Below are 21617 nucleotides of genomic sequence, written 5' to 3'. Positions count from 1 at the left end.
CTCTCTCTCTCTCTCTCTCTCTCTCTCTACACACACACACACACACACACACACACACACCAACCAAAAAGTTAAAAATTCACAGTGGAGAGCTGAAGAGATGGCTCAGAGGTTAAGAGCACTGACTGCTCTTCCAGAGATCCTGAGTTCAATTCCCAGCAACCATGTGGTGGCTCACAACTATCTACAATCCAATCTGATGCCCTCTTCTGTCTTTCAGGTGTACATGCATGGAGAGCATTGTGTACATCATAAATAAATACATCTTTAAAGAGAATTCACAGTGGAAACATTCCTATCCCTAGCTGTCCAAGGTACCAGAAGTGAAGCAGACATGGCCATTTTTGCCTGTCTTACAGGAGTATTCAAATTCCAACCCTTTGTTTATAACATATAGAAGCGTACATCTCAGGATCCGAAACAACACCTGAAGTTCAGCCTGAAATGAAATAAATCTGCTTGGAAGGCCTTATGGTGCCTCCAAAATCTTGAGAGACTGGGCTGGCGAAAAGCAACTTAGTGGGTCAACTTAAGTTCACAACCAGTCCCTTAGGAGGAAAAGACTGGCTTCCTGTTTGGTAATAGTGTTGGATCAGATGTGATCCAACACATGAAAGATATTTGGTCATTTCTTGGATTGAGGGGGATAGTGTTGGATCAGAGGAGACGGCTCAGTGATTAAGAGCACTTGTTCCTCTTGTAGAGAATCTGGGTTCAATTTCCAACACCTACGTCACATCAGATGGCTCACAACCACCTGTAATTGTAGCTACAGAGGACCCAACTGCCTCTTCTGGCCTCTACAGAAACATACACACACACACACACACACACACACAGAGAGAGAGAGAGAGAGAGAGACAGACAGACAGACAGACAGACAGACAGACAGACAGACAGACACATAGACAGAGACATAGACATAGACAGACAGATAGACACATAGACAGAGACATAGACAGAGAGACAGAGAGAAAGAGGGGGGAGGCTGAAGTTTTCCCCTCTCACGGGCTCCCTACTGAGACCTTATCTGCATCTCAGACTAAGTGCCAGGATTTCTGCACTAGAAGAGTGAGTTTATATCAAAGAGCATCGTAGTGGCCACGGTGCTGCTCCTCACCCTCTTCTCTGACTCCTGCCTGAGAATCAGACAGCCTGGCCACAGGCTTGTGCTGTAAACTCCCTGAGCCTCAGAAAAGGCATAGCAACAGATCCCACTTCTTGGTTGCCTCTTTTCAGAGCCCCCACAGATGACATCTCTCTCTGGTGTTGGGGCCTGAGCTCCTCTCAGAGCCTCTGCAATGCCGTTGTCTGTTAGTGTGTCCGTGTTAGTGACTCTTAACCCCCACAGGTCATCTCAGTGTCCTCGTGAGCCCACATGAAAGACCTTGAGTTATGGCTGCTCAAGCTTTGTCCTGTCCCTCCGTGTCTGGAGGTTTCTGTTCACTGACTATAGAGGTGCTAGGAGCTGGAGGTGAGCGCCTATTCCCAGTCAGAGTTCACAGAACTCTGTCCAAAGTTTCATAGAGACTTCATCACCCCACCTGTGGTCTCCACAGGACATGTCTGGTGTATGCTGCCTAGGAAGCCACTGGCATCCAGGTGGGAACACGTTTGATGGCCTGCAGGGTATGAACTGGGCAGGAGTGGGCAGCAGCCTTGGTACTCACTACTAGATAGGGTATGGAGGCAGGAGGCAGGATGGTTTTCTAGCCCTTCTGGGGTCCAGGCTGGCCCCACACTCGCACTTGTTGCTGACTCCACTCTGACAGAGCTCCTGTAAAAGGCAATGAAGGAGATCATGTTTGCCAGCATTCCCATATCCCCAGCCTGCTCAGCTTTAGTGAGCAGGAAATGTGTCAGCTGTCTGTTGAGATTTCATAAGCAATTACAATGTGTCAAGCTTTGAAGGAAAGCATCATAAATACTTGTAACTTCCCTCAGCCAAAGAGGGAAAGCACACGGGCAAGGAAGAAAAGAAAGGGGCCCCATTCTCCACTTCCACACCCCACAAGGCTGGGGATCTAGAGAACACGGGAAGGCCTCTGGCCCCAGCACCCATAGTTGGCAAAAGTCCAACCCCTAAGACAGCAGACAGCGAGGTGCAGCCAGCTGAGCACGGAGACCTGGGCCAGCCCAGCCCACTGCCAAGAACAAAGGAAAGTCCTGGGTGCTATCAATGACCCAGCTAGCCAGCTCTGTTTCCCCATTTTCATTGCAGCCCTGGGGGAGCCAAGAAACAGCAACCTCAGCAACCAAGAACTTCTAGGAAAGAAAAGCCCAGGCAAGACAGCGCCTTTCACAAAGATCACAGCAAGCATCGCTCTCTAACCATCATGTGCCCGGAAGTGATGAGAACCCTATGGCTCTCAGAGTCAGCTTGGCCACAGCCTGGGCTAGTGCAGCACCCAACAGGAATGTCTGAGCTTTAACATAACATATCTTTGCTCCAGTTACCAGCAGACAAAAGAGCAGCCTGAGTCACTGTGGGCGGGACAAGTGAGTATGGCCCCTCCTCCCTTTGAAACCCAGGTGACCCAGGATTGTTCCTATTCATACCTCACACCCCTGAGAGCCAGATGATCTATGGTTCTGAGAGTAGAGCTCTCAGCCCCTGGCTCTCAGCCCAGGAGGGAGGGGGAGGGGCTTACAAGGCTGGATGGAACTAGATGGATCAAAAACAAAAGGCCCCTCACTCTGAAATAGCTCCTCCCTGCCTAGGGTTGGTCTGTCTGTCCTTTCTTGGCCTGCTGTGCAGGGGTCACAACAGCCTGACCACACAGACCTTAGAAAGATGAACTAATGAGGTGCTTATCCCGGCAGGTGGCAGAGGATCTGCCTCAGGTCCACATAGGTCACTCCAATGGACCAAAAGATGCACAGTAGCCAGACAGGACCAAAAGATGGTGAGAAGGTAGTGCACAGTGGCCAGACAGAGTCCAGAGCTGAGAGGCACAATCCCTATGCATAGTCAAAGGCAAAGGAATCTCAGATAGGCACTCCGGAGAGCTGAGCCAGGGATATCTGCTCCCAACAATCTGGGATTGTCAATTCAAGTTGGGAGCCACAGCCACAGGCAAGCCAGCCTGCCACCAGCTCACAGCTCCTTGGCTCTCAGGATTTGCAATGCACATCTCATTGTCACCAGACAGTACCTTTGTCCTATGGAGCCAGTATGGAGCCAAGCAGGTCCATGTCCTTCTTGGGGTGTTTGGCACAGTTTGGTGACCATAGCTCCTCCTTCTTCTGCCTAGAAGGCTTCCGCTTACTTGATAAATGATTTCTTTTTCCCTGACAACTGTTGGCTTGGGTTACACCCCCTTTATGGAGAGGATGGGTTTATACCGGGGCCAAAGGAACAGATTCCAAGACTCAGGATGTGATCCACTCCAGGCCCATGGAGTCCCTGCCTCAATTCCACACACCCCACAGTCCCAGCACCCTCTAGCTGCACCCTATCCCTCAAGGATGCTGGGTCTGCTTTGTTGCTTAAGCACCTCAGATGGACTTGGTGTAAGAACGCAGGTCTGGGAACACAGTGTCCCTAAGAACAGAGAGTCAAGATCTGCCCTTCAGGCCTGGAGAGATGGCTCAGAGATTAAGTAAGAGTTCTGGCTGTTCTTCCAAAGGTCCTGAATTCAATTCTCAGCAACCACATGGTGGCTCACAATCATCTATAATGAGATCTGGTGCCCTCTTGCGGCAGGCAGGCACACATGCAGGCAGAATGCTGTATACATAATAAATAAATCTTTTTTTTTTTTTAATCTGCTCTTTAGGGCCACTGAGGAAGAACATCTGTGCCCTGTCCACTCCCAAGCCTGAAGACACAGCAGCCTGTCTCTGACTAGCTTCTGGGATTCCAGAGTCACTCTACCCAAAGGTTTCCATCTCCCTATGAGCTAAGGCAGCCTGCATCTCGACAGCCCTGGGGAGACCCCAGTGCTTGAGGACAACTAGAGGTGACCCCTTGGAAGCAGGCTAAGGAAGGGGGTCAGCCCCGTTGGTCAGATCTTTCTACATTCCGTTCTGCCTTCCCTGCCCCAGTAGTCATAGCCTCTGCCTATACACATTGGTGGCTCAAAGGGAGAAGAAACTATTTTATTTAAGAAGCAGCAGGAGAGCTGGGCATGGTGGTGGCACATGCCTTTAATCCCAGCACTTGGGATTAAAGAGGCAGGTGGATCACTGTGAGTTCAAGGCCAGCCCGGACTACAAATCGAATCCAGGACAGCCAAGGCTAACACAGAGAGAGACCATGTTTCGAAAAACCAAAGAAGAAGAAGAAGAAGAAGAAGAAGAAGAAGAAGAAGAAGAAGAAGAAGAAGACGACAACACTGGCTTCATTAGAAATTCTGGCTCTGTGTGCTGAGAAAGCCAGGGCTCAGGGCAGCCATGTGTGACATTATACATGTGCCTTATTACTTAAAAAAAAAAAAAAGGAGCAATACCATTACAGTATGCTTCCATCCAATATCTCCTTTCCTTCTCACACTACACCTCTTCAATCTGTGTACGCGCCCGCGCGCGCATGCATATGCACACACATGTGTGTATGCGAGCACATGCATGTGAGGAGTGCACTCAGATGCACATATTTGGTGAGCATGTATGTGCACCCATGTCTGGAGGCCGGAGAGCAACCTCAAGTGTCTTCCTGCATATGCTGTGTCCATTACTTTTCCTCGCTGTGATAAAATACAACGATCGAGGCAGCTCCTGGAGGAAGAGTTCATTTGAGCTTACAGTTCCAGAAGGAGAGTCTATAATGGGGTGGGGGCGGGGAGGCATCAGGCAGCTGGAGCTGCACAAGAAGCAGAAGCAGCAAACTGGAAGCGAGGCCACTTTCAAAAGATGTGACTCCTCCAGCAAGGTCACGCCTCTTAGAGGCTCTGCAACCTCTCCTAACCAGCAGCGCCACCAACACTTCAGCAAGTGCCTGGGAGGTGGCGGGCGACTCCAAGCAGTGTGTTCCGCACACAGCAAGGCTGATGCACATATGAACTTGCAGAGACTGGGGCAGCACGCACAAGACCTGGACAAATTCAAGCCAGACAAATCCTCCCAGCAAGGAGAATGGGAAGTGGGCACAGAGTCTCACGGCTTCACAGTTGATAGCTGCGTGGGGACGGAAAGTCAGCTTTCCTCACTGCATGATCCCGAGTGTGTCCACCACATGCCGGGCAGGCCTGATGCTCAGGAGTAGTTGGCCAACACAAAACAGACTCCGTGTGTGCGTGTGTGTGTGTGTGTGTGTGTGTGTGTGTGTGTGTGTGTACGAGAGAGAGAGAGAGAGAGAGAGAGAGAGAGAGAGAGAGAGAGATCTTTGTTACACGTGTGTTTTCTTTCTTTTATACAGACAAAGAACATGAAGTTATGTGGGGGAGGAAATCTGAGAAGAGTTGGAAAAGGGGAAAGAATATGATCAAACTACATTGTATGAAAACATGTTAAGTAATAATTTAAATTTTCACATATTAACCCAGTAACTACAGTTTTAGATGACAAGGTATTTACTCCCCTTGTTCTGCCTCGGGAAGAGAGGCACTTGCAGGCCCAAAGTTGACCCAGAAAAGCAATTTCTTCTCTCTCTGATGCCGCCTTCAACTCTGTCAAGGCTTCACAGTAGGACTTGCTAAAAAGAAACCCTTGATCCTCGAGTCCTCATCAAAAGACATGAGAGGTTTGTTTTATTTTCCCTTTTTCACAGGGCTATTTCCTTTTTAAATGTCCCTTTCCACCACGTTTATAACACTTGCCCTATCTGTTCTCTGGGAATCTTGCCTCTGCATTGATCCCATTGCGGGTCCCCTGATGACTTGGGCCTTAGACTCCTGAGCCCTGCTTTGCTCTCCTTGCCTTTGTTTACAGTTGCTATCGTTATATTTGCCAGATGCATCCGATACCCCCGAGAACGGGAGGTATAGGCAGCTGCGAGTGACCCGACCTGGGTGCTGGGAATTGAACTCGCGTCCTTCGGACAAACAGTGTACTCTCTTTACCACTGAGCCATTTCTCCAGGCACTTTTTACATAGACTTTTGGGTCTCTCTCAATCACTCCTCTAAGTTTCTGTCCTCCCAGACTTCAATATTCTATAAGGTGCTCGCCGAGTCTGTCCGGTTGCTACTTAGCCTCTAACCCAGGGCGCTTCCTCCTCTGACCCTTCAGCTTCCACGGAACTCGGCAGACCCTTCTTCCCTTCCTTGTACATCAAAGGCTTTCATATTCCAGGACTAGGGTTGTAGTTCTCTGACGCCGGCCCCCGTGGTTACGTCTCAAAGATTTCGCGTCAGTGGACCTATCACATTACCATCCTACGCGGTTGTTGGTTGGAAAGCCTTTCACCCGCCGTCATTACACCCTGTAAAAGTACTCTTCCTGCTCCCCCCTTAACCAGATAAAGGAATACTCAATATAGACATTGACTTAGACCAGGGATAGACTTGGGGTCCAAGCAATTGACCCAATTGATCAGCTTCTCCAAGTGGGTCTTTTCTCTGGGGCCTCCACTCTTTAAAGCTTTGGACCTCTGAACTGGGAGGGAGTGGTTGACGAATCCTGCGCCTCCCCACTAGGGGGCGTCTGTCTGACTGGGAACAGCGACTGAGTAAGTTCCTTGTTGGAAAGGGAAGATTTTGAATCCCTTTCTGACAGTGTTCAAATGCCTTTCTTAGTTGAGAGTGAGGGGCTAGGGCTACACAGTGAAACCTTGTGTGGGGTTGGTGTGTGTGTGTGTGTGTGTGTGTGTGTGTGTGTGTGTGTGTGTGTGTGTGTGTGTAAGAGCTTCTGGGACCAAATACAACAGCAGCAGTCAGTCATCTGTTTGTTTTCCTTTTGTTTGTGTGCATCGCCCTGGTGGGACCGTGCACTCAGGGGCTGTCTGGGGGATTTTGTTAGTATTGGTCTCAGACTATTTTTTTTTTTTCGAGACAGGGTCTCTCTGTGTAGCCTTGGCTGTCCTGGACTCACTTTGTAGACCAGGCTGTCCTGGACTCACTTTGTAGACCAGGCTGGCCTCGAACTCACAGCGATCCGCCTGCCTCTGCCTCCCGAGTGCTGGGATTAAAGGCGTGCGCCACCACACCCGGCTCTCAGACTATTTTTTTTTTAATTTTTTTTTTTAAGATTTATTTATTTGAGCCGGATGTGGTGTTGCTCGCCTTTAATCCCAGCACTCAGGAGGCAGAGGCAGGTGGACCGCTGTGAGTTGGAGGCCAGCCTGGTCTACAAAGAGAGTCCAGGACAGCCAGGGCTATGTGACACAGAGAAACTCTGTCTCAAAAAAACAAAAAAACAAACAAACAAAAGAATAGGTTTCAGGTCTCAAAGAAATGACCATGCAATCCAAAGGATTTCAGCAAAGCAAACTGTTTTCCTTGTTAGGGAGAGTGCATACGCACACTAAGGAAAGTGCACCCAGTGGGGTTCCACTGTTGTTGTTGTTTAAATCTGTAACACAAGGCCTCACTCTAGTAGCCAAAACTCAGCCTCGTATTCTTTTTCTTTTTCTTCTTTTAAAAATATATTTATGGAACACACCGGAAGTAAGCTACAGACAAGATGGAAGCATCTCCGTGTTCTCTGTCCTCCTATATCCTGGGCGCCCTTGACCAGTACTACAGTTGGAAGCAGCTTCAGGGGAGCTGGAGAAATGCTTCCAGATGGAGCTGTACCCCGACCTCAAGGCCTGTAAGGTCTTGGCCACTAGACTCAGCTTGAAGGAAGAACAAGTTGAGACTTGGTTCACCCAGCGTTCCTTGGAGCAGAGATGCGCCCTCCCTTTGCTCCGCTGCAGCGGTCCGCCCGGGATAAGACTTCTTCTGTGCTTCCCACAAAGCCCACTGCTGCCAGACACCGAGCTGGAGGTACAGGTCCTTCCCATCAACCCCTCGGAGCCCTCCACCTTCCCATCAACCCCCCGGAGCCCTCCACCAGCTGTGAGCACAATGGTTGACACTCATGCGCCCATGGGGCCACTCCAACATGTAGCAAGAACCGCCCCTTTCCGACTCCTGGCTGCACCAAACTCAGCAAAATGCTGGATGCTTTCCAGAGACTTGGGGTCAGGGCTTAAACGCCTGGGTGCCAAGACAGAAGGCACTGGACAGAAATGGTGTTACAGACGACAGATCGAGCTGAATCTCCAACCAGGGCTTCCTGTAGGCCCTGCGGGGCCACACCCCACAGGTGGGAGGCTCCGGTTCCAATTCTTTTTAGCACACCCCACTCCCCACACCCCGCAGAGGTCGTCTGTATCCCAGGCTAGTTATCAGCTCAATATGTAGCAGAGGATGACCCCAATCTTCTTGCCTCTGCTTCCCAAGGGCTGATTACAGGCCTGTATATACCGCCAGAGCAGCCAATTTTTCCTGGATTCGTTTCCCGCCCCGCCTGCTTTGCAGTTCAAGCCAGCCTCGAACTCACAGTAATTCACCTGCCTCTGCCTCCCAAATGCTGGGATTAAAGGCGTGCACCTGGCTTGGTTTTATTTTCTTATACAGGGTCTCACTCCGTAGCCCAGGCTAGCCTGGAACTTGGAGAGTCTGTCCTGTCTCCGCCTCCCTGGGGCTGAGATGAACTGCTTTCCTTTGTTGGCTTTGTGGCCTTTCTTTATGATTCATTTTCTGCCTGTGAGTATTCTAGGTTTTTTTTTGTTTTTTTTTTTGGGGGGGGGAGGATGGGGGTTGTTCCTAGTGCTTCTCAAATTGCTTCTTAGGGACTTGTTTGGAGACTTAGATCTGGGAGTGGCACACGCCTTTAATCCCAGTACTCGGGAGGCAGAGGCAGGTGGATCGATGTGAGTTCGAGGCCAGCCTGGCCTACAAAGCGAGTCCAGGATGGCCAAGCTACACAGAGAAACCCTGTCTCAGAAAAAAAAAATTATTTATTTATTATTTATACAGCATTCTGCCCGCGTGTGTCTGCACGCCAGAAGAGGGCAACAGATATCATTGTAGATGGTTGCTGGGACTTGAACTCAGGACCTTTGGAAGAACAGACAGTGCTCTTAACCTCTGAGCCATCTCTTCAGCCCCCTCAGACTCATACTCTTATTCATTTGGCTAATTCAAACATTGTAGTTGCTAGGGAGAAATGAAACGAGCATATATGTTGATTTTATAAGAAATAATGGCCGGGCGGTGGTGGCTCACGCCTTTAATCCCAGCACTCGGGAGGCAGAGGCAGGTGGATTGCTGTGAGTTCAAGGGCAGCCTGGTCTACAAAGCGAGTACAGAACAGCCAAGGCTACACAGAGAAACCCTGTCTTGAAAAAACAAAAAAGAAGAAGAAGAAGAAAAAGAAGAAGAAGAAGAAGAAGAAGAAGAAAAAAGAAAAAGAAAGAAAGAAATGCTTACTTGGGAAAGATTCTTAACAGAGGGTGTCTGTCTTTGCAACTTCCTCTAAAAATTGAGCTTCTTTTTTCTTAGTCAACCCTTAGACAGTAGGCAGAAGGAGCAGTACTTTGGTAGAAAAGAAAGTCTATTTTGTTCATGTTTCCCACATCATGGCCAACTCAAGCTGCCAATCTTACTTGTTCCATCTCGCCATCCCTTTCTCTGTAGAGATGCTGTTTCTGGCACAGGGAGGGTGCATCGCCGGCTCGACCCTTTGCCTCCATTCTCCGGGACTCTATCTGGGCCTCCTGGCTCCACTCCACTCTACTGCTCTTGCTGTCCAGGGTGTGGCTTTGAAAACCTTGTCTTTTCTGATCCCAGGTTTCCTTTCCTTTCTCTCCCCGACCACAGACATCTGGAAGAAGTGGCAGGTGCTACCCCTTGACTCTGCTCCACCTCCCATTTTCCTGATTCACAGCTGCCCCCTCCTGGGAGCAACTCTGACAATCTGTGTCAGACCTCGAATCCTCTACTTTGGCTGCAGTCTGGACCATTCACCAATGGAGTCGGGTTGGTCCTCCCTGCCTGCCTCCATCACTACACCTCCTACAGTATTTTCACCACCTGCTTCCGTAACTGCTTCCTGCTGTCAGGATATACAACAACAGACTGCAGGGACCATTTTTTTCCTTCCTTCCTTCTTTCCTTCCTTTTTCGTTTTTTTAAAGAGTTATTTATTTATTGTTTTATATACAGTGTTCTGCTTGCATGTACAGCTGCAGGCCAGAAGAGGGCATCAGATCACATTACAGATGGTTGTGAGCCACCATGTAGTTGCTGGGAATTGAATTCAGGACCTCCAGAAGCGCAGTCCGTGTGTTTAACCTCTGAGCCATCTCTCCAGCCTCGTCTTTTTCATTTTTTTTTTTTTAAAGACAGTCTCTTCCTATGTAGACCAGAGTACCTAGAACTCACAGAGATCCTCCTACCTCTGCCTCCCGAGTTTTGGGATTATAGGCGTGCACCAGAATTCTCTGAGAAACTGCACATTGCCCTTTTCCGTGTGAGGCACGCAAGCCCAGTAGCTCACCTGGTACGGGAATGCACCAGGAGCCTGATATTCCTCTGTTCTTTGTATTTCCCCTGTGTTTCATGTGGCCTCTTCCAGGTGACCAGACTGGGAGCAGTGTGCACAGTAGCCTCCAAATCCCTCTCAGACTTCGGTGTCCTAGCATTCAAAGGAAGGGTGGGGTGGAAACCCAGGGCCCTGATGCTTATCGCTTTTTTTTTTTTTGGTCAACTTTTGTCTTCACACATTCAACGCCACTGGTTCAGCCAGCTGTCGTGCTGGCTTCACGTTCTTTAGGGACCGATGGCCGCTTTACTTTCACCGGAACACTCATAATGCCTTCCTCTTTTCTGAAATGTCAGCCTTTGGCCGCAGTGCCACACGGGGAGGCGGCTGACATTTCCCCATCGCAGATTTGTCCTCACCTCAGAGCAGTTTATATCTACCAAGTTAGCCTATGGGCCTCCGTCTTCATTGTTGCATAGGGGTTACAGAGCTGTGGTGTCCCAGGACTACTGCCTTAAGGACTGTGCTGGGACGGGGGGGGGGGAGAACAACCACCTTTATTTCAGAGCGTTTCTATTTGTAAAACGCACTGCTCCTTCTGCAAAGAGAAAAGTGCTGTTCTCTGTGTTGGTTCTGGGAAAGGATAGAGTTAGATGGATTAACAGGGACTATGGTGTGTGTGTGTGTGTGTGTGTGTGTGTGTGTGTGTGTTCACACACCTGTTTATGAGACAGAGAGATTGTGACAAGACCAGAGGACAACCTGAGGTTTTAGTCCATCCAACTTGTTCTTGTGACAGGGTTTCTCAGTAGCCCGGCTCTCCACCACTTAGACAGCTCCACCACAGAAGCCCCCAGGAATCTGCCTGGCTCGACCTCTCCAGCACCGGCACTGGGCTTACAGGTGCATGCTACAATTGTTTTTAATGTAGATCCTCATGGCTGCATGGAGAGCGCTGTGCTGACTGAAGTATCTCGGATTGATTCTTCATGTCTGTAAAAATAATTGCTTCTACAAAGAGGACACCGGTTGTTGCTTTTGTTGGTCCTTAGAGCGAGCAGAGCTGACCCCCGAAAGCTAGATTAATGGGGACCATGCCGATCATTTTAAGGATCCATTCAGCCCTCCTTAGTCACACTGGGACGACTCGAGCCCGAAAAGATGACTAGCACAGGCACGGCCCCCATAGAGGGAGAGATGGTTGCATCTAGTGCTGCAGAAGTCATAATTTCCCAGGGCCCCAGGGATCTGAGATGAGAGTAATGGCTCTCTCCATCAGGCAACGGAAAGCCTTAATGTTGCAGAAGAGGAGGAGGCAGCCCTGTGGGCGGAGACGTTGGAGATGTTGTTGACATTCGGCTGAGTCGTGAGTAATGTCCAAAGCCAGCATGGATAAACTGGCTCTAAGGTCAAGGACCAGAGACCCTGATAGGCTAAGCAGAAGACCCTATAGACCAAGGGCAGCTGCCCGGGCACTGTACCATGATCAAATCCCAAGCTACTGGCTCCATCCCAGGCAGAACATCTTCCTGTAAAGGCTCCTTCCAGGGCAGGCTACAGACGTCAGTCCTGCTCCCATTACCTTTGGCTGTTCCACACCACTCCATCTATAGGAAACTAACAGGGCTTCCTGGGGACAGAGAAGAGGGTGAGTCATCCAGGCAGAAAATGTGGATGACAATTCTGGCCTCGCTGTTTCCAGAGCAGGAAACAGCTGGTGTTCCAGGACACACTGTGAAACCTGCCTCCCTCACCCAGTCTGGCAGACTGTGCCTCAGTTTCCCCATCTTCCAGAGGCCAATAGGGGCATTACTTTTAAGGTTTCGGGAAAGTTTAGTGACCTGATACACATTGACAGATGTCATCACAGGCCTGTGAGCAGAGACCCTCTTCCCTGTCCCTTAGCTGGGCAGGTCAGGATCTGGGCAAAGATGCTTGTTTCCTCACCAGCTGGACAAAGGTTCTGCCAGCCAGGTGTGGCACATACCAATGGGCTGTGACAGAGGCATTGTTGGCAAACATGTAGACAGCAGATAGGCAGGGAGTGCTCCTCCTTCCCAAGACTGAAAACCAAAGATGGGCGCACATAAGCCCCGTCCCCCCACATGGCCTTCAGAACAACACTGCCGTGGGATAGTGTGTGTGTGCCAGGGTGATCCTGGAATCTGATCCCCTAAAGCTAGCATGCTGAGCCAATGCCCAGAGAGAAACACTTGCCTTCAGGGTACCGCAGTCCCCTTCTGAAGAGTTGGATCGTATTAAAATGCTAGAGTGGCTCAGGACTGCACCTTCCCTCCGGTGCTACAGGCAGATTTCAGAGCTAGAATGGAGGTTTGCATCTGAAGAGTTGGTGGGCAGCGCCCCCTACAGGCAGGATTTAGCAGCCTGGCTGAAGCAGGTCCTCAACCTCAAGGCCTTTGCAGGTCCAGCATAACCCATAACTTTGGAAGACCCCAAGCAGCTTTGAGGTGAATGGAAGTAATTAACGTAGGCCCCCTACCCACATCGACTGACCACCGACAGGAAGATGGAGGAGGTGGAGCTAAGCTAGGTTAATCAGGCTGTGATCCCAGTAGGGAAAGACGGGGCCTGAATCAGAAATCCAAGGGTCCTATCTGATGTCTGCTTAGTTCTAGGCTCTCTACATCCAAGGCTCCACAGCCCTTGGGAGAGGACAACATGGCTTTTCTGTGTTCAAATGTTCAGGCGAGGTCCAGAGGAAGGCCTGTCGCCTTGAGATAAACACAAGTGCACAGGGTCCAAAGCAGCACTTGTCCTCCTGGGTCTCTAGCTTGTGCTGAGGTAGCAAAGTGGGGCCAGCCATGCTGTGGACAACTTCACCACTGCAGAGATGCAGTGTGCAAGGAGACAGTGTGACCAAGGAGGGTGGATGGCACCTGACTGGAGCCTTTGCTCCTCCCATTGGACCCAGTTCTTGTGACCAAGAGCCAAATGTTCCTTTGGGAGCAAGGATATGTTCCCTCTGGTCAGCAGTGACCACCTCCTTACAGGGACAGGATCAGATCCTCAGACAGGAAATGCCACTGGGGAGACTCTAGATGCACCTCAGTTAGTAGAGTGCTCCCCTGGTAGGTATAAAAGTCCCGGGTTCAGTCCCGAGGATATATGCTAGCACATACCTGTTCTCCTAGCACTTAGGAGGTGAAGGAATGGGGACTGAAAGGTAATCTTGGACATATAGTGAGTTTGAGGCCAACCTAGAATACATAAAACCTTGAGTAGATAAATGAATAAATAGAAAAAGTGACACTTGGGATGGTCTAGGGGATAGCTCACATTGGTCCATACAAGTTTATACAAGACTGTCGTACAAACTATAAGCCTTGCATATTCATTAAACAAGAGAGAGCCTTTCTTTCTCACCTGGGCCCCGTCTGAACCCTCCACCCTGGCATCAAGAAGTCCAGCACTAGTATCCATCTTGTAAAAGAGGTTGGAACAGCAAACGAGGACAGACCAGACCGATTGACTAGGGGACCATCATCAGATATCACTGTTCGCTTTGCGTGTCATCCCAGTCTGGAAAGTTGAGGCTGTGCTGCAGTCACAGTCCAGGCCACCTGGAACCACCTGAAGACCTCCCAGAAAAGACAAACGTGAGCAAGCTGCTACAAGCCGGTGGCATGGCCACACGGACACTGCTCCGGGTCAAAGGGGCCCTCTTCCAGCAGACTTGGAGCCTCTCCGCTCCCAACAGGTGTAAATTCACCTGGAAGCTACTTTTTAGGATAGATCATTGAGCACCCAGAAACTCGGGCTGCAGGACCACACCCATGATCGAGGGCCAGTGGTTTCTCTACGGCTCCTTGTTAGAAGGCAATCACAGGAGAGCTACAAAATTAACTAGCAGAGCCTCCTCTTAAGTTGGTGGGATTGGACTACAGGGCCCACATGGCTCCTAGCTGTCTCTTCTGTTCATGAAAACAAGATGAGATCTGGGTCATGGGATAGTAGGCACAGTTCTAGCTTCTGACCTCAGGGCTCACCCTCTGTGAGCTGTGTCTTCACGGAATGAGAGAAGGAAGGCATTCTTCTCTCCTAAGCCATGCAACCTGCCTGGAGGCATCTCTCCTAAGCCACTGGAGGCGTTAAGCCTGATTGCCAGGCACCCATCCAGGATGTGTCTGAAATGGCAGTCAGGTGTTTGGGATGCTATAGCTGATGGGATGTGGTCTGAGTACAGCAATACCCACATGCCACATGGAATAGAGAGGACCAGTTAGGACAGATGGCGTTGAGGGTTACACAAGGGATGCTCCCTGTGGAAGGAGGTGCTCCAAATTGCAGGGGGATCCTACCTGGTAGGGACGAGACTAAGGTGACCCAGATCCAGAAGCAGCCAGCAGCAGAGTCTCCCCATGCCCCAGGTATCCAATGAATAATCAGGATACTGTTCTGAACACCAGCTCCGGGACACTTAATGTGTGGCAGGTGTTAGGTTGGGAAAGTTGCTTTATAGCAGGTCCCAGATGGCAGATTACGTTTCACCCCAGCCTTACAGTAACTAAGCCAATTCTGCATGCCAGCCAGGCAGAGGCAAGGGCACAGGCCCTGTGGGATCATAGGTCCACATGACGGCAGTGGCCCCAGGCCCCTTATGAAGATTTATTGGGCTGCATCTTCCCCATCACAGTGGGAAAGCTGAGGCCTGGCCACAGACTGCGGACTAGCTCTGAGCCCTGAGCTGTCTCAGACAATGAGGCTGGCCCCAGCCTGCACCCTCTATGGTTCCCCACTCACTGCTGTGAGCACTGTCTGGTTACAGGTCTGAATGAGGAGCGAGAGCAAGGCCAGGACTGGATTCCAAGGCCAGCGGCAGTCAGCAGACGATTCTTATCAATACCCAAGAGCACAGGGTTACAGTGGTCCCGTGGCACAAAGGAGAACACAGTCTTACAAAGGCTCTCGACATTTCAGTCACACAGCTGAGAGGCAGCAACCAGGAAAGGGATTCTGAAGCCTGCCCATGGAGGGCATGGCTGAGGGGTGGATGCCTAGAAAAGCTGCATGGGAGCCTGCAGGGTCCATGGCACAGCTGACTCGGGTGACTCAGAACCAGCAAGGGCCACGTTCAAAAGGCCGCTGCACCCGGCACTCTGGCCCCACCCAGTCCCAGTAGAGCTGTGGCCAGACCAGGAACTGTCACTTGCCTGAAATTCTGACAGCCTGAATTAGTCACCAATCCACTTCTGGAAGGGCTTGACTGTGGGGACAAGATGGAGGAAGAGGCAGATGGCAGGGGGACCAGGATGGCAAGGGCTCCAGAACTGCCATGAGCACCCAGGCCTCGCTCTTACAGAATCTGCTTGTTCATTATTTATGGTGTGTGCGCACACTCACACAAGTGTGCATATACCATGGAATAAATCTAGAGGTTAGAGTGCAGCTCTCAAGAGTCAACCAAAGAGCTTGCGTAGACTGGGCCTGGGCCCCCTTCACATAGGCAGCAGGTGCACATCGTGGTCATCACGTGGGTCCCCTAACAATGGGAGCAGAGGCTGTCTCCAACTCTGTGGCCTGCCTTTGGATCCCTTTCCCCTGGCTGGGCTGCTTTGTCAGGTCCCAGTGAGAGAGGATGCCCTTAGTCCTGCTGCGACTTGAGGTGCCACGGTAGGTTGGTACCCCTTGGTAGCCTCCCCTTCTCTGAGAATAAGGAAAGTAGGGAATGGAAGGAAGAGGGTGGGAGGGTGCGACTGGGATCAGGCTGTAAAGTGATTTTTTTTTTTAATTTTTAAATGAAGAATTGGTTCTCTCCTGCCTCCACTAGGATCCAGGGGTGAAGCCCCAGTTACCCAAGTATCTGTAGTGGATGGGCTGTCTCACTAGCCCCTGGCTTCTTGTTTTTTTAAGTTTTATGAGATGTAATTTATATACTGTACAATTTGTCACTGACAGGGAGACACAGCCTGTCGCTTCTGGCTATGCAGGCTGAGTTCTTTTCCAAGTTATCTACTCAGGTTAAAAAAATATTTTAAAAGATTTATTTATTATATATACAGGGTTCTGCCCACATGTGTGCCTGCATGCCAGAAGAGGACACCAGATCTCATTATAAGTAGTTGTGAGCCACCATGTGGTTGCTGGGAATTGAACTCAGGACAGACAGTGCTCTTAACCTCTGAGCCATCCCTCCAGCCCTCAGGTTAAAATTTTTAACATGCTTAACTTGGGGGCGTGTGTGTCATGCTATGCAGACTTGGCTGGTTTAGAACGCAGAGAGATCTGCCTGCGTCTGCCTCTGAGTACTAGGGTTAAAGGAGTGAACTGCCATGTACTTTTTTTTTCCCCCCTTCGAGACAGGGTTTCTCTATGCAGCCTTGGCTGTTCTGGACTCCCTTTGTAGAGCAGGCTGGCCTCGAACTCAGAGATCCGCCTGCCTCTGCCTCCGGAGTGCTGGGATTAAAGACGTGGGCCACCACCGCCCCACTTTCCTTCTATTTTTTTACAGATTTATTTATTATTTATTATGTATATAGTGCGTACACCTCCGGGCCAGAAGAGGGTATCAGATCACATTATAGATGGTTGTGAGCCACCATGTGGTTGCTGGGAATTGAACTCAGGACCTCTGGACCTCTGGAAGAGCAGGCAGTGTTCTTAACCTCTGAGCCACTATAAAGAATAAAGTTTGCGCCAACTCCCTCTCTAGGCAGAGCTGCAGGCAGGAAAAGGTCAGCCACTAGGGGGTGCAGCTGGCACCGGAAACCGGACTGTGTTACGCCTGCGCGGACGCGGGCACGCGGCGTTCTCCGGCTCTACGAGCGCGCGCCCTCCGCACCGAGTGCGCCTGCGCGGAGCCTTAGAAACCCTTCTCGTGCAGGGCGCTCGTTGCTTGCCGGCGGCCATGGGGGAGGCCGAAGTGGGCGGCACGGGCGCCCCAGGCGACAAGGGCCCAGGCGAGGCAGCCCCGAGCCCCGCGGAGGAGACCGTGGTGTGGAGCCCTGAGGTAGAGGTGTGTCTCTTCCACGCCATGCTGGGCCACAAGCCTGTTGGTGAGCGCCGCGCGCCCGCGTGGGGGTGGGGCGGGCTAAACCATCGGGCGGGCTGGCAGAACCCGCGACTCTGCACGGGACGGGACCTCCCACTCTGGGGTGGCCTGGTATTCCAAGACCCCATGACTTTCCTGCTGGGGAAGCTCTCCCTGGGGACACCCCTGACATCCCTGCCCTTGAGACACTCCAACCCCAGGGGTCGCCACCACTCTCCCCGCCTCTGCAGCCCCCTTGCCCTGGACCCGCCTACTATTTAACACCCTTGCCCTTGGAACACCCGCCTGCCTCGGGACACCTCTATCCCCTCTGACACCTGACTCCACCTGCCTTTTGCACACTCCTGCCCTCCTACATCCATGTCCTCTGCACAAAGGTACCGCCCTAGCCCTCACCCACTGTCCTGCCTCTCAGGGGTGAATCGACACTTCCACATGATTTGTATTCGAGACAAGTTCAGCCAGAATATTGGGCGCCAGGTTCCATCCAAGGTCATCTGGGACCATCTGAGCACCATGTACGACATGCAAGCACTGGTGAGTTGGGCTGAAGGTGGAGACCAGTCCGGCACCCTGTCTTCCTAGAGCCAGCTTCCTACAGGACAGAGCCCACTGTTCACTTGGGGTTTGCTAAGCAGAGGGAGCAGCGATGTCAACAGATGAGGCAACTCTTCTCAGGCAAGCTCAGGTCTTGCTGTGGAAAAGCTCAGACTAGTGGTGATCACTGACTGCTTTTTCAGGGAACCTACTTTAGATCGGGTGGTCACAAAAAGTCACCAGGAAGATAGTTGGGTGCTGAGATGAAGGAGAAGCCTGGGCTGCAGTGAAAGAGTACAAGGGTGCAGCATCAGTGCTAGGTGGTCCCAAGGGCTTTCGGCGAAGGCTGACCTTATCTGAGCCCCACTGAGGTGGGAGCCAGACATGGGCCTCTTCATAGCGCTAAGCCATAGCTGTGTCTGATGGCTAACTAGGTAACTGGTAACTAGTAGCCAGCCTGGTCAGGTTTGTCTGTAGTGTCTGGCAGGCATGCAGTATAAGTAGGTAACCAGGATGGGTGGAGCTAGAGGTGCCCGTGGTCAGACACGGTGTCCCCAGGGAGCATTACCCTGGCGGGGATGCAGCAGTGCTGAGCCAGGTCAGGTCCTGGTGTGCACATCAGCAGGGCTGCCTTTGCCTTCAAGGCCCCTCCCAGTGTAATGAACCTGGTCCTTTCCTCTGGTTTCATTGGGCTGGTGCTAGCCTGGTCCTCCCTGATCATCTGAAAAGGCCGGCTAAGGTGGGCTCTGCAGGTGGAGGAAGGAGCCCCAGCAATGTGCAGCCTCCAGCCTGCTCCTCCTGGACACCTTAGCGAGCTCACGTCCTGTTTCCTATTTCTTGAAAACACACAATGCTTTGTGCCGGCAGCACGAGTCTGAGATTCTTCCATTCCCAAATCCAGAGAGGAACTTTGTCCTTCCAGATGAGATCATTCAGGAGGTCCGAGAAGGTGAGACTCGGCCACCACCAGGGCTGGGAATCAAAAGAGCCGCACCAGGCCAAAGGTGGGGAGGTCTGGGGCCTCCTGGGAGGTGTAAGGATCCTGCTCAGACCACACCTCCTGTGGCACCTGGGAGGTTTTGGGAGCTGAGGGCTGGGGAGAGCGGTGCTCAACGGCAGTCTCCTGATGGATGCCATCTCGTGATGGACGTCGAGGCCTGTGTGGGCAGCGAGAATCGGAAGCAGTCATGGCCAGACCGTCCCCCAGCGCTGGCCACCACCGTGGGTTTCCAGTGAACGGCAGCTGTCTCCTCCACAGGAAAAGTGGTCATTGAAGAGGAAATGAAGGAGGAGATGAAGGAGGATGTGGACCCCCACAGTGGGGCTGATGATGGTACGTGAAGTGCCCTTTGGAGCACAGCCCGCCCCATCTCCTCGCTCCCGAAGCCAGCCTCAGGCAGAGTGACATCAGGAAGGCACGAGTCTCAGGGGCGATGGGTCTCTGAAAGATGAAGTCAGTGCAGATCACCTTAGGCAGGAGGGCTCCTGCAGGCCCATGCAAGGAAGGGGCCAAGTCTGGGAGCATCAGGTGGGCTCAGACAGGCGACCCCCAGGGCGACTAGGTTTCTCTTCAGGTCCAGCTGTACAGGGCTCTTACCAGGGGGACATTGGGTACAAAGAGCTCTGATTTCTCTAGCTGAACAGGAAAATGAAATGAATTCTGTATATTCTGTTTTCAGCCAAGTGATTTTGTTTCTCAGTTTTTTCATCTTCAGGGAGCTTGGGGAAAGCATTAGAAAAATCCAGCAAAGACAAAGAGAAGAACTCCTCAGACTTGGGGTCCAAAGAAGGGGCGGACAAACGGAAGCGCAGCCGGGTCACAGACAAGGTCCTGACTGCCAACAGCAACCCCTCCAGCCCCAGTGCCGCCAAGAGGCGCCGCACATAGACTACCCAGGTGGTTACAGACCTTCCAGTGCTGCCGGCTCACGGCCCGTCTCAGGCCCTGGGTGAATGTGACCCTCCAGCAGAGGTGCTGGTGAGGCTTCCACTGTGTCCTGAGACCACCAGATGACCTGATTGGTCCACTCTGCTGGATGGTGAAGCCTGCGAGCCAGCCTCTTGCTCTGTCCTAGCTGGCTCCCGCTATGCCCACAGTGTGTGGAGAGGAGCAGGTGCATGGGACCAGAGGACCGAGAGTCAGCAAGCAATAAGAGGCCGCCCCCACTGTCCTCAGGAGCCACTCATCTCGCGGGATGGCCGCTCCTTGTATCTCCTTGTCCTATCTCTAAGGCTCCACCGTGCACTGCCATTGGGAGAAAGTGTCTTTGGAGTTCACACAGCACACACTGTGCACAGAAGCCCTCCCCAATCTGGGAAATGGAACTGGATATTTTGCCTCGTTCACTTGTACTGTAACAATGTATATAATTTGGTTGGTATTTCACTATTTAATTTTTAAGAAGCCTATTTTACTAGTGTTTTATATGAAGAGAAATACTGCAGAAATTAAGCCTGTGATGTGTTTCTTCTGAGATGTTTTGTTTTAAGGTAACTACTGAGATAACCTCTGGCTCTGTTTTTATGCCAGATAAAGAGATTTTTTTTAGCGGTTATTTTTGTAATTTTAGTATCTTGGAAAAGACCAAATAAGGATGTGGAATAAAGGAGCAGCAACCAGACTGAAAGGCCAGTGGCCTGATGGTTGAAATGCTTCTATTTGCAGAACATAAAACATTAAAAATAAATCGTCTTGGGAGTTGTGTGATTTGCTACTAAGATAGGTTGGTTTTTTGTTTGGGCTTGTGTCTGTGTGTGTGTGTGTTTTGTTTTGCAGAGGAAAGGGTCCCCCACCCCAGGATTCACACCTGTAAAGTGCATTTAGATGACTTCCTGGCATCCCTGGATGCAATAAGGTTGGGAGCCTTCAGACTCACAAGATCCCCACCCTACCCCCGCCTGCCCGGCTGCTGCCTGTTGGCCAGTGTGGGTTTGGATGAGTACACTGCACTGACCATCTTGACTGCTGCCTGTAACTGAACCCCCACCCCCGCCATCTGCAGGGTCCCATCAATGAGAACGGCCCACTGTTGCATTCCAAGCTGGCCTAAACCAGCCCACTGCCACTTCCAGTCAAGACAGTTGGGTCACCATGAACATAGCCACTAGACTCAGCTTCCTGGCTTAGCACCCTGAGTTGACACAGCTAAGCTCACCTAGTCTGGCCTGTCATGTGGGGGTGGGGGGCTCTGGGTCTCTTTCTGTAGAGCCTGGACAAGGTCATAATTCAACAATTTCCTTCCTCCTACACCACCTGAGATGAGGTCCCAGGACCGTAGACTTCTGACTGGGTGCAGTGCCATGTGTTGCAGTGTAAGAGGCCACCCCCTCCTGCCCCTGCCCAGTGTGCACTCCTAGAGGTGGTTCTATAGAGAAGCCTAGCTGTTGAATCCACCTCAGCAGGATTCATGGAGCAGTATGTGATGATCAGGAAGGCAGTCCTCTCCAGCCAGGCTCAGCCTTCTGATAGAACAATCTAGGGGCATGAGCGCACGCAGGTAGGCCTGGTCAGGGCACTGTCCTGGGTCTATTTTCAGCTTGTCCTCGCCGCAGCCTTCACCCAGTAGCCCAGTGCCCCATTCTGGTGACCTTCCTCACAAGAGCCTCCTGTGGATGAACTCAAACCCGCTGCCTTCCTGAGTTCTTCAGACCTGTGGCTC

General features: G+C 51.3%; 1 protein-coding gene across 2 annotated transcripts; it reads left to right on the top strand.

Moving 5' to 3' along the window:
* The first annotated feature begins 16699 nt into the window (after positions 1 to 16699).
* Positions 16700 to 20645, top strand: MRGBP (MRG domain binding protein). 2 transcript variants are annotated; one of them, XM_084777164.1, is made up of 5 exons: positions 17119 to 17425; positions 17837 to 17958; positions 18826 to 18907; positions 19217 to 19291; positions 19659 to 20645. In XM_084777164.1, the coding sequence occupies exons 1-5, from the start codon at positions 17278 to 17280 to the stop codon at positions 19844 to 19846; spliced, it is 615 nt and encodes a 204-aa protein (XP_084633290.1). In that variant the 5' UTR covers positions 17119 to 17277; the 3' UTR covers positions 19847 to 20645. The 2 variants fall into 2 exon arrangements, 1 of the variants encoding a protein (XP_084633290.1); XR_014778254.1 differs by having other exon boundaries at positions 16700 to 17425; positions 18826 to 19291; positions 19659 to 19733.
* Positions 20646 to 21617: the final 972 nt, after the last annotated feature.

This window comes from Acomys minous, assembly GCF_964271855.1.
Source record: "Acomys minous genome assembly, chromosome: 3".
Classification (NCBI taxonomy): domain Eukaryota; kingdom Metazoa; phylum Chordata; class Mammalia; order Rodentia; family Muridae; genus Acomys; species Acomys minous.
This window is presented reverse-complemented; position numbering and strand designations above follow the sequence as displayed.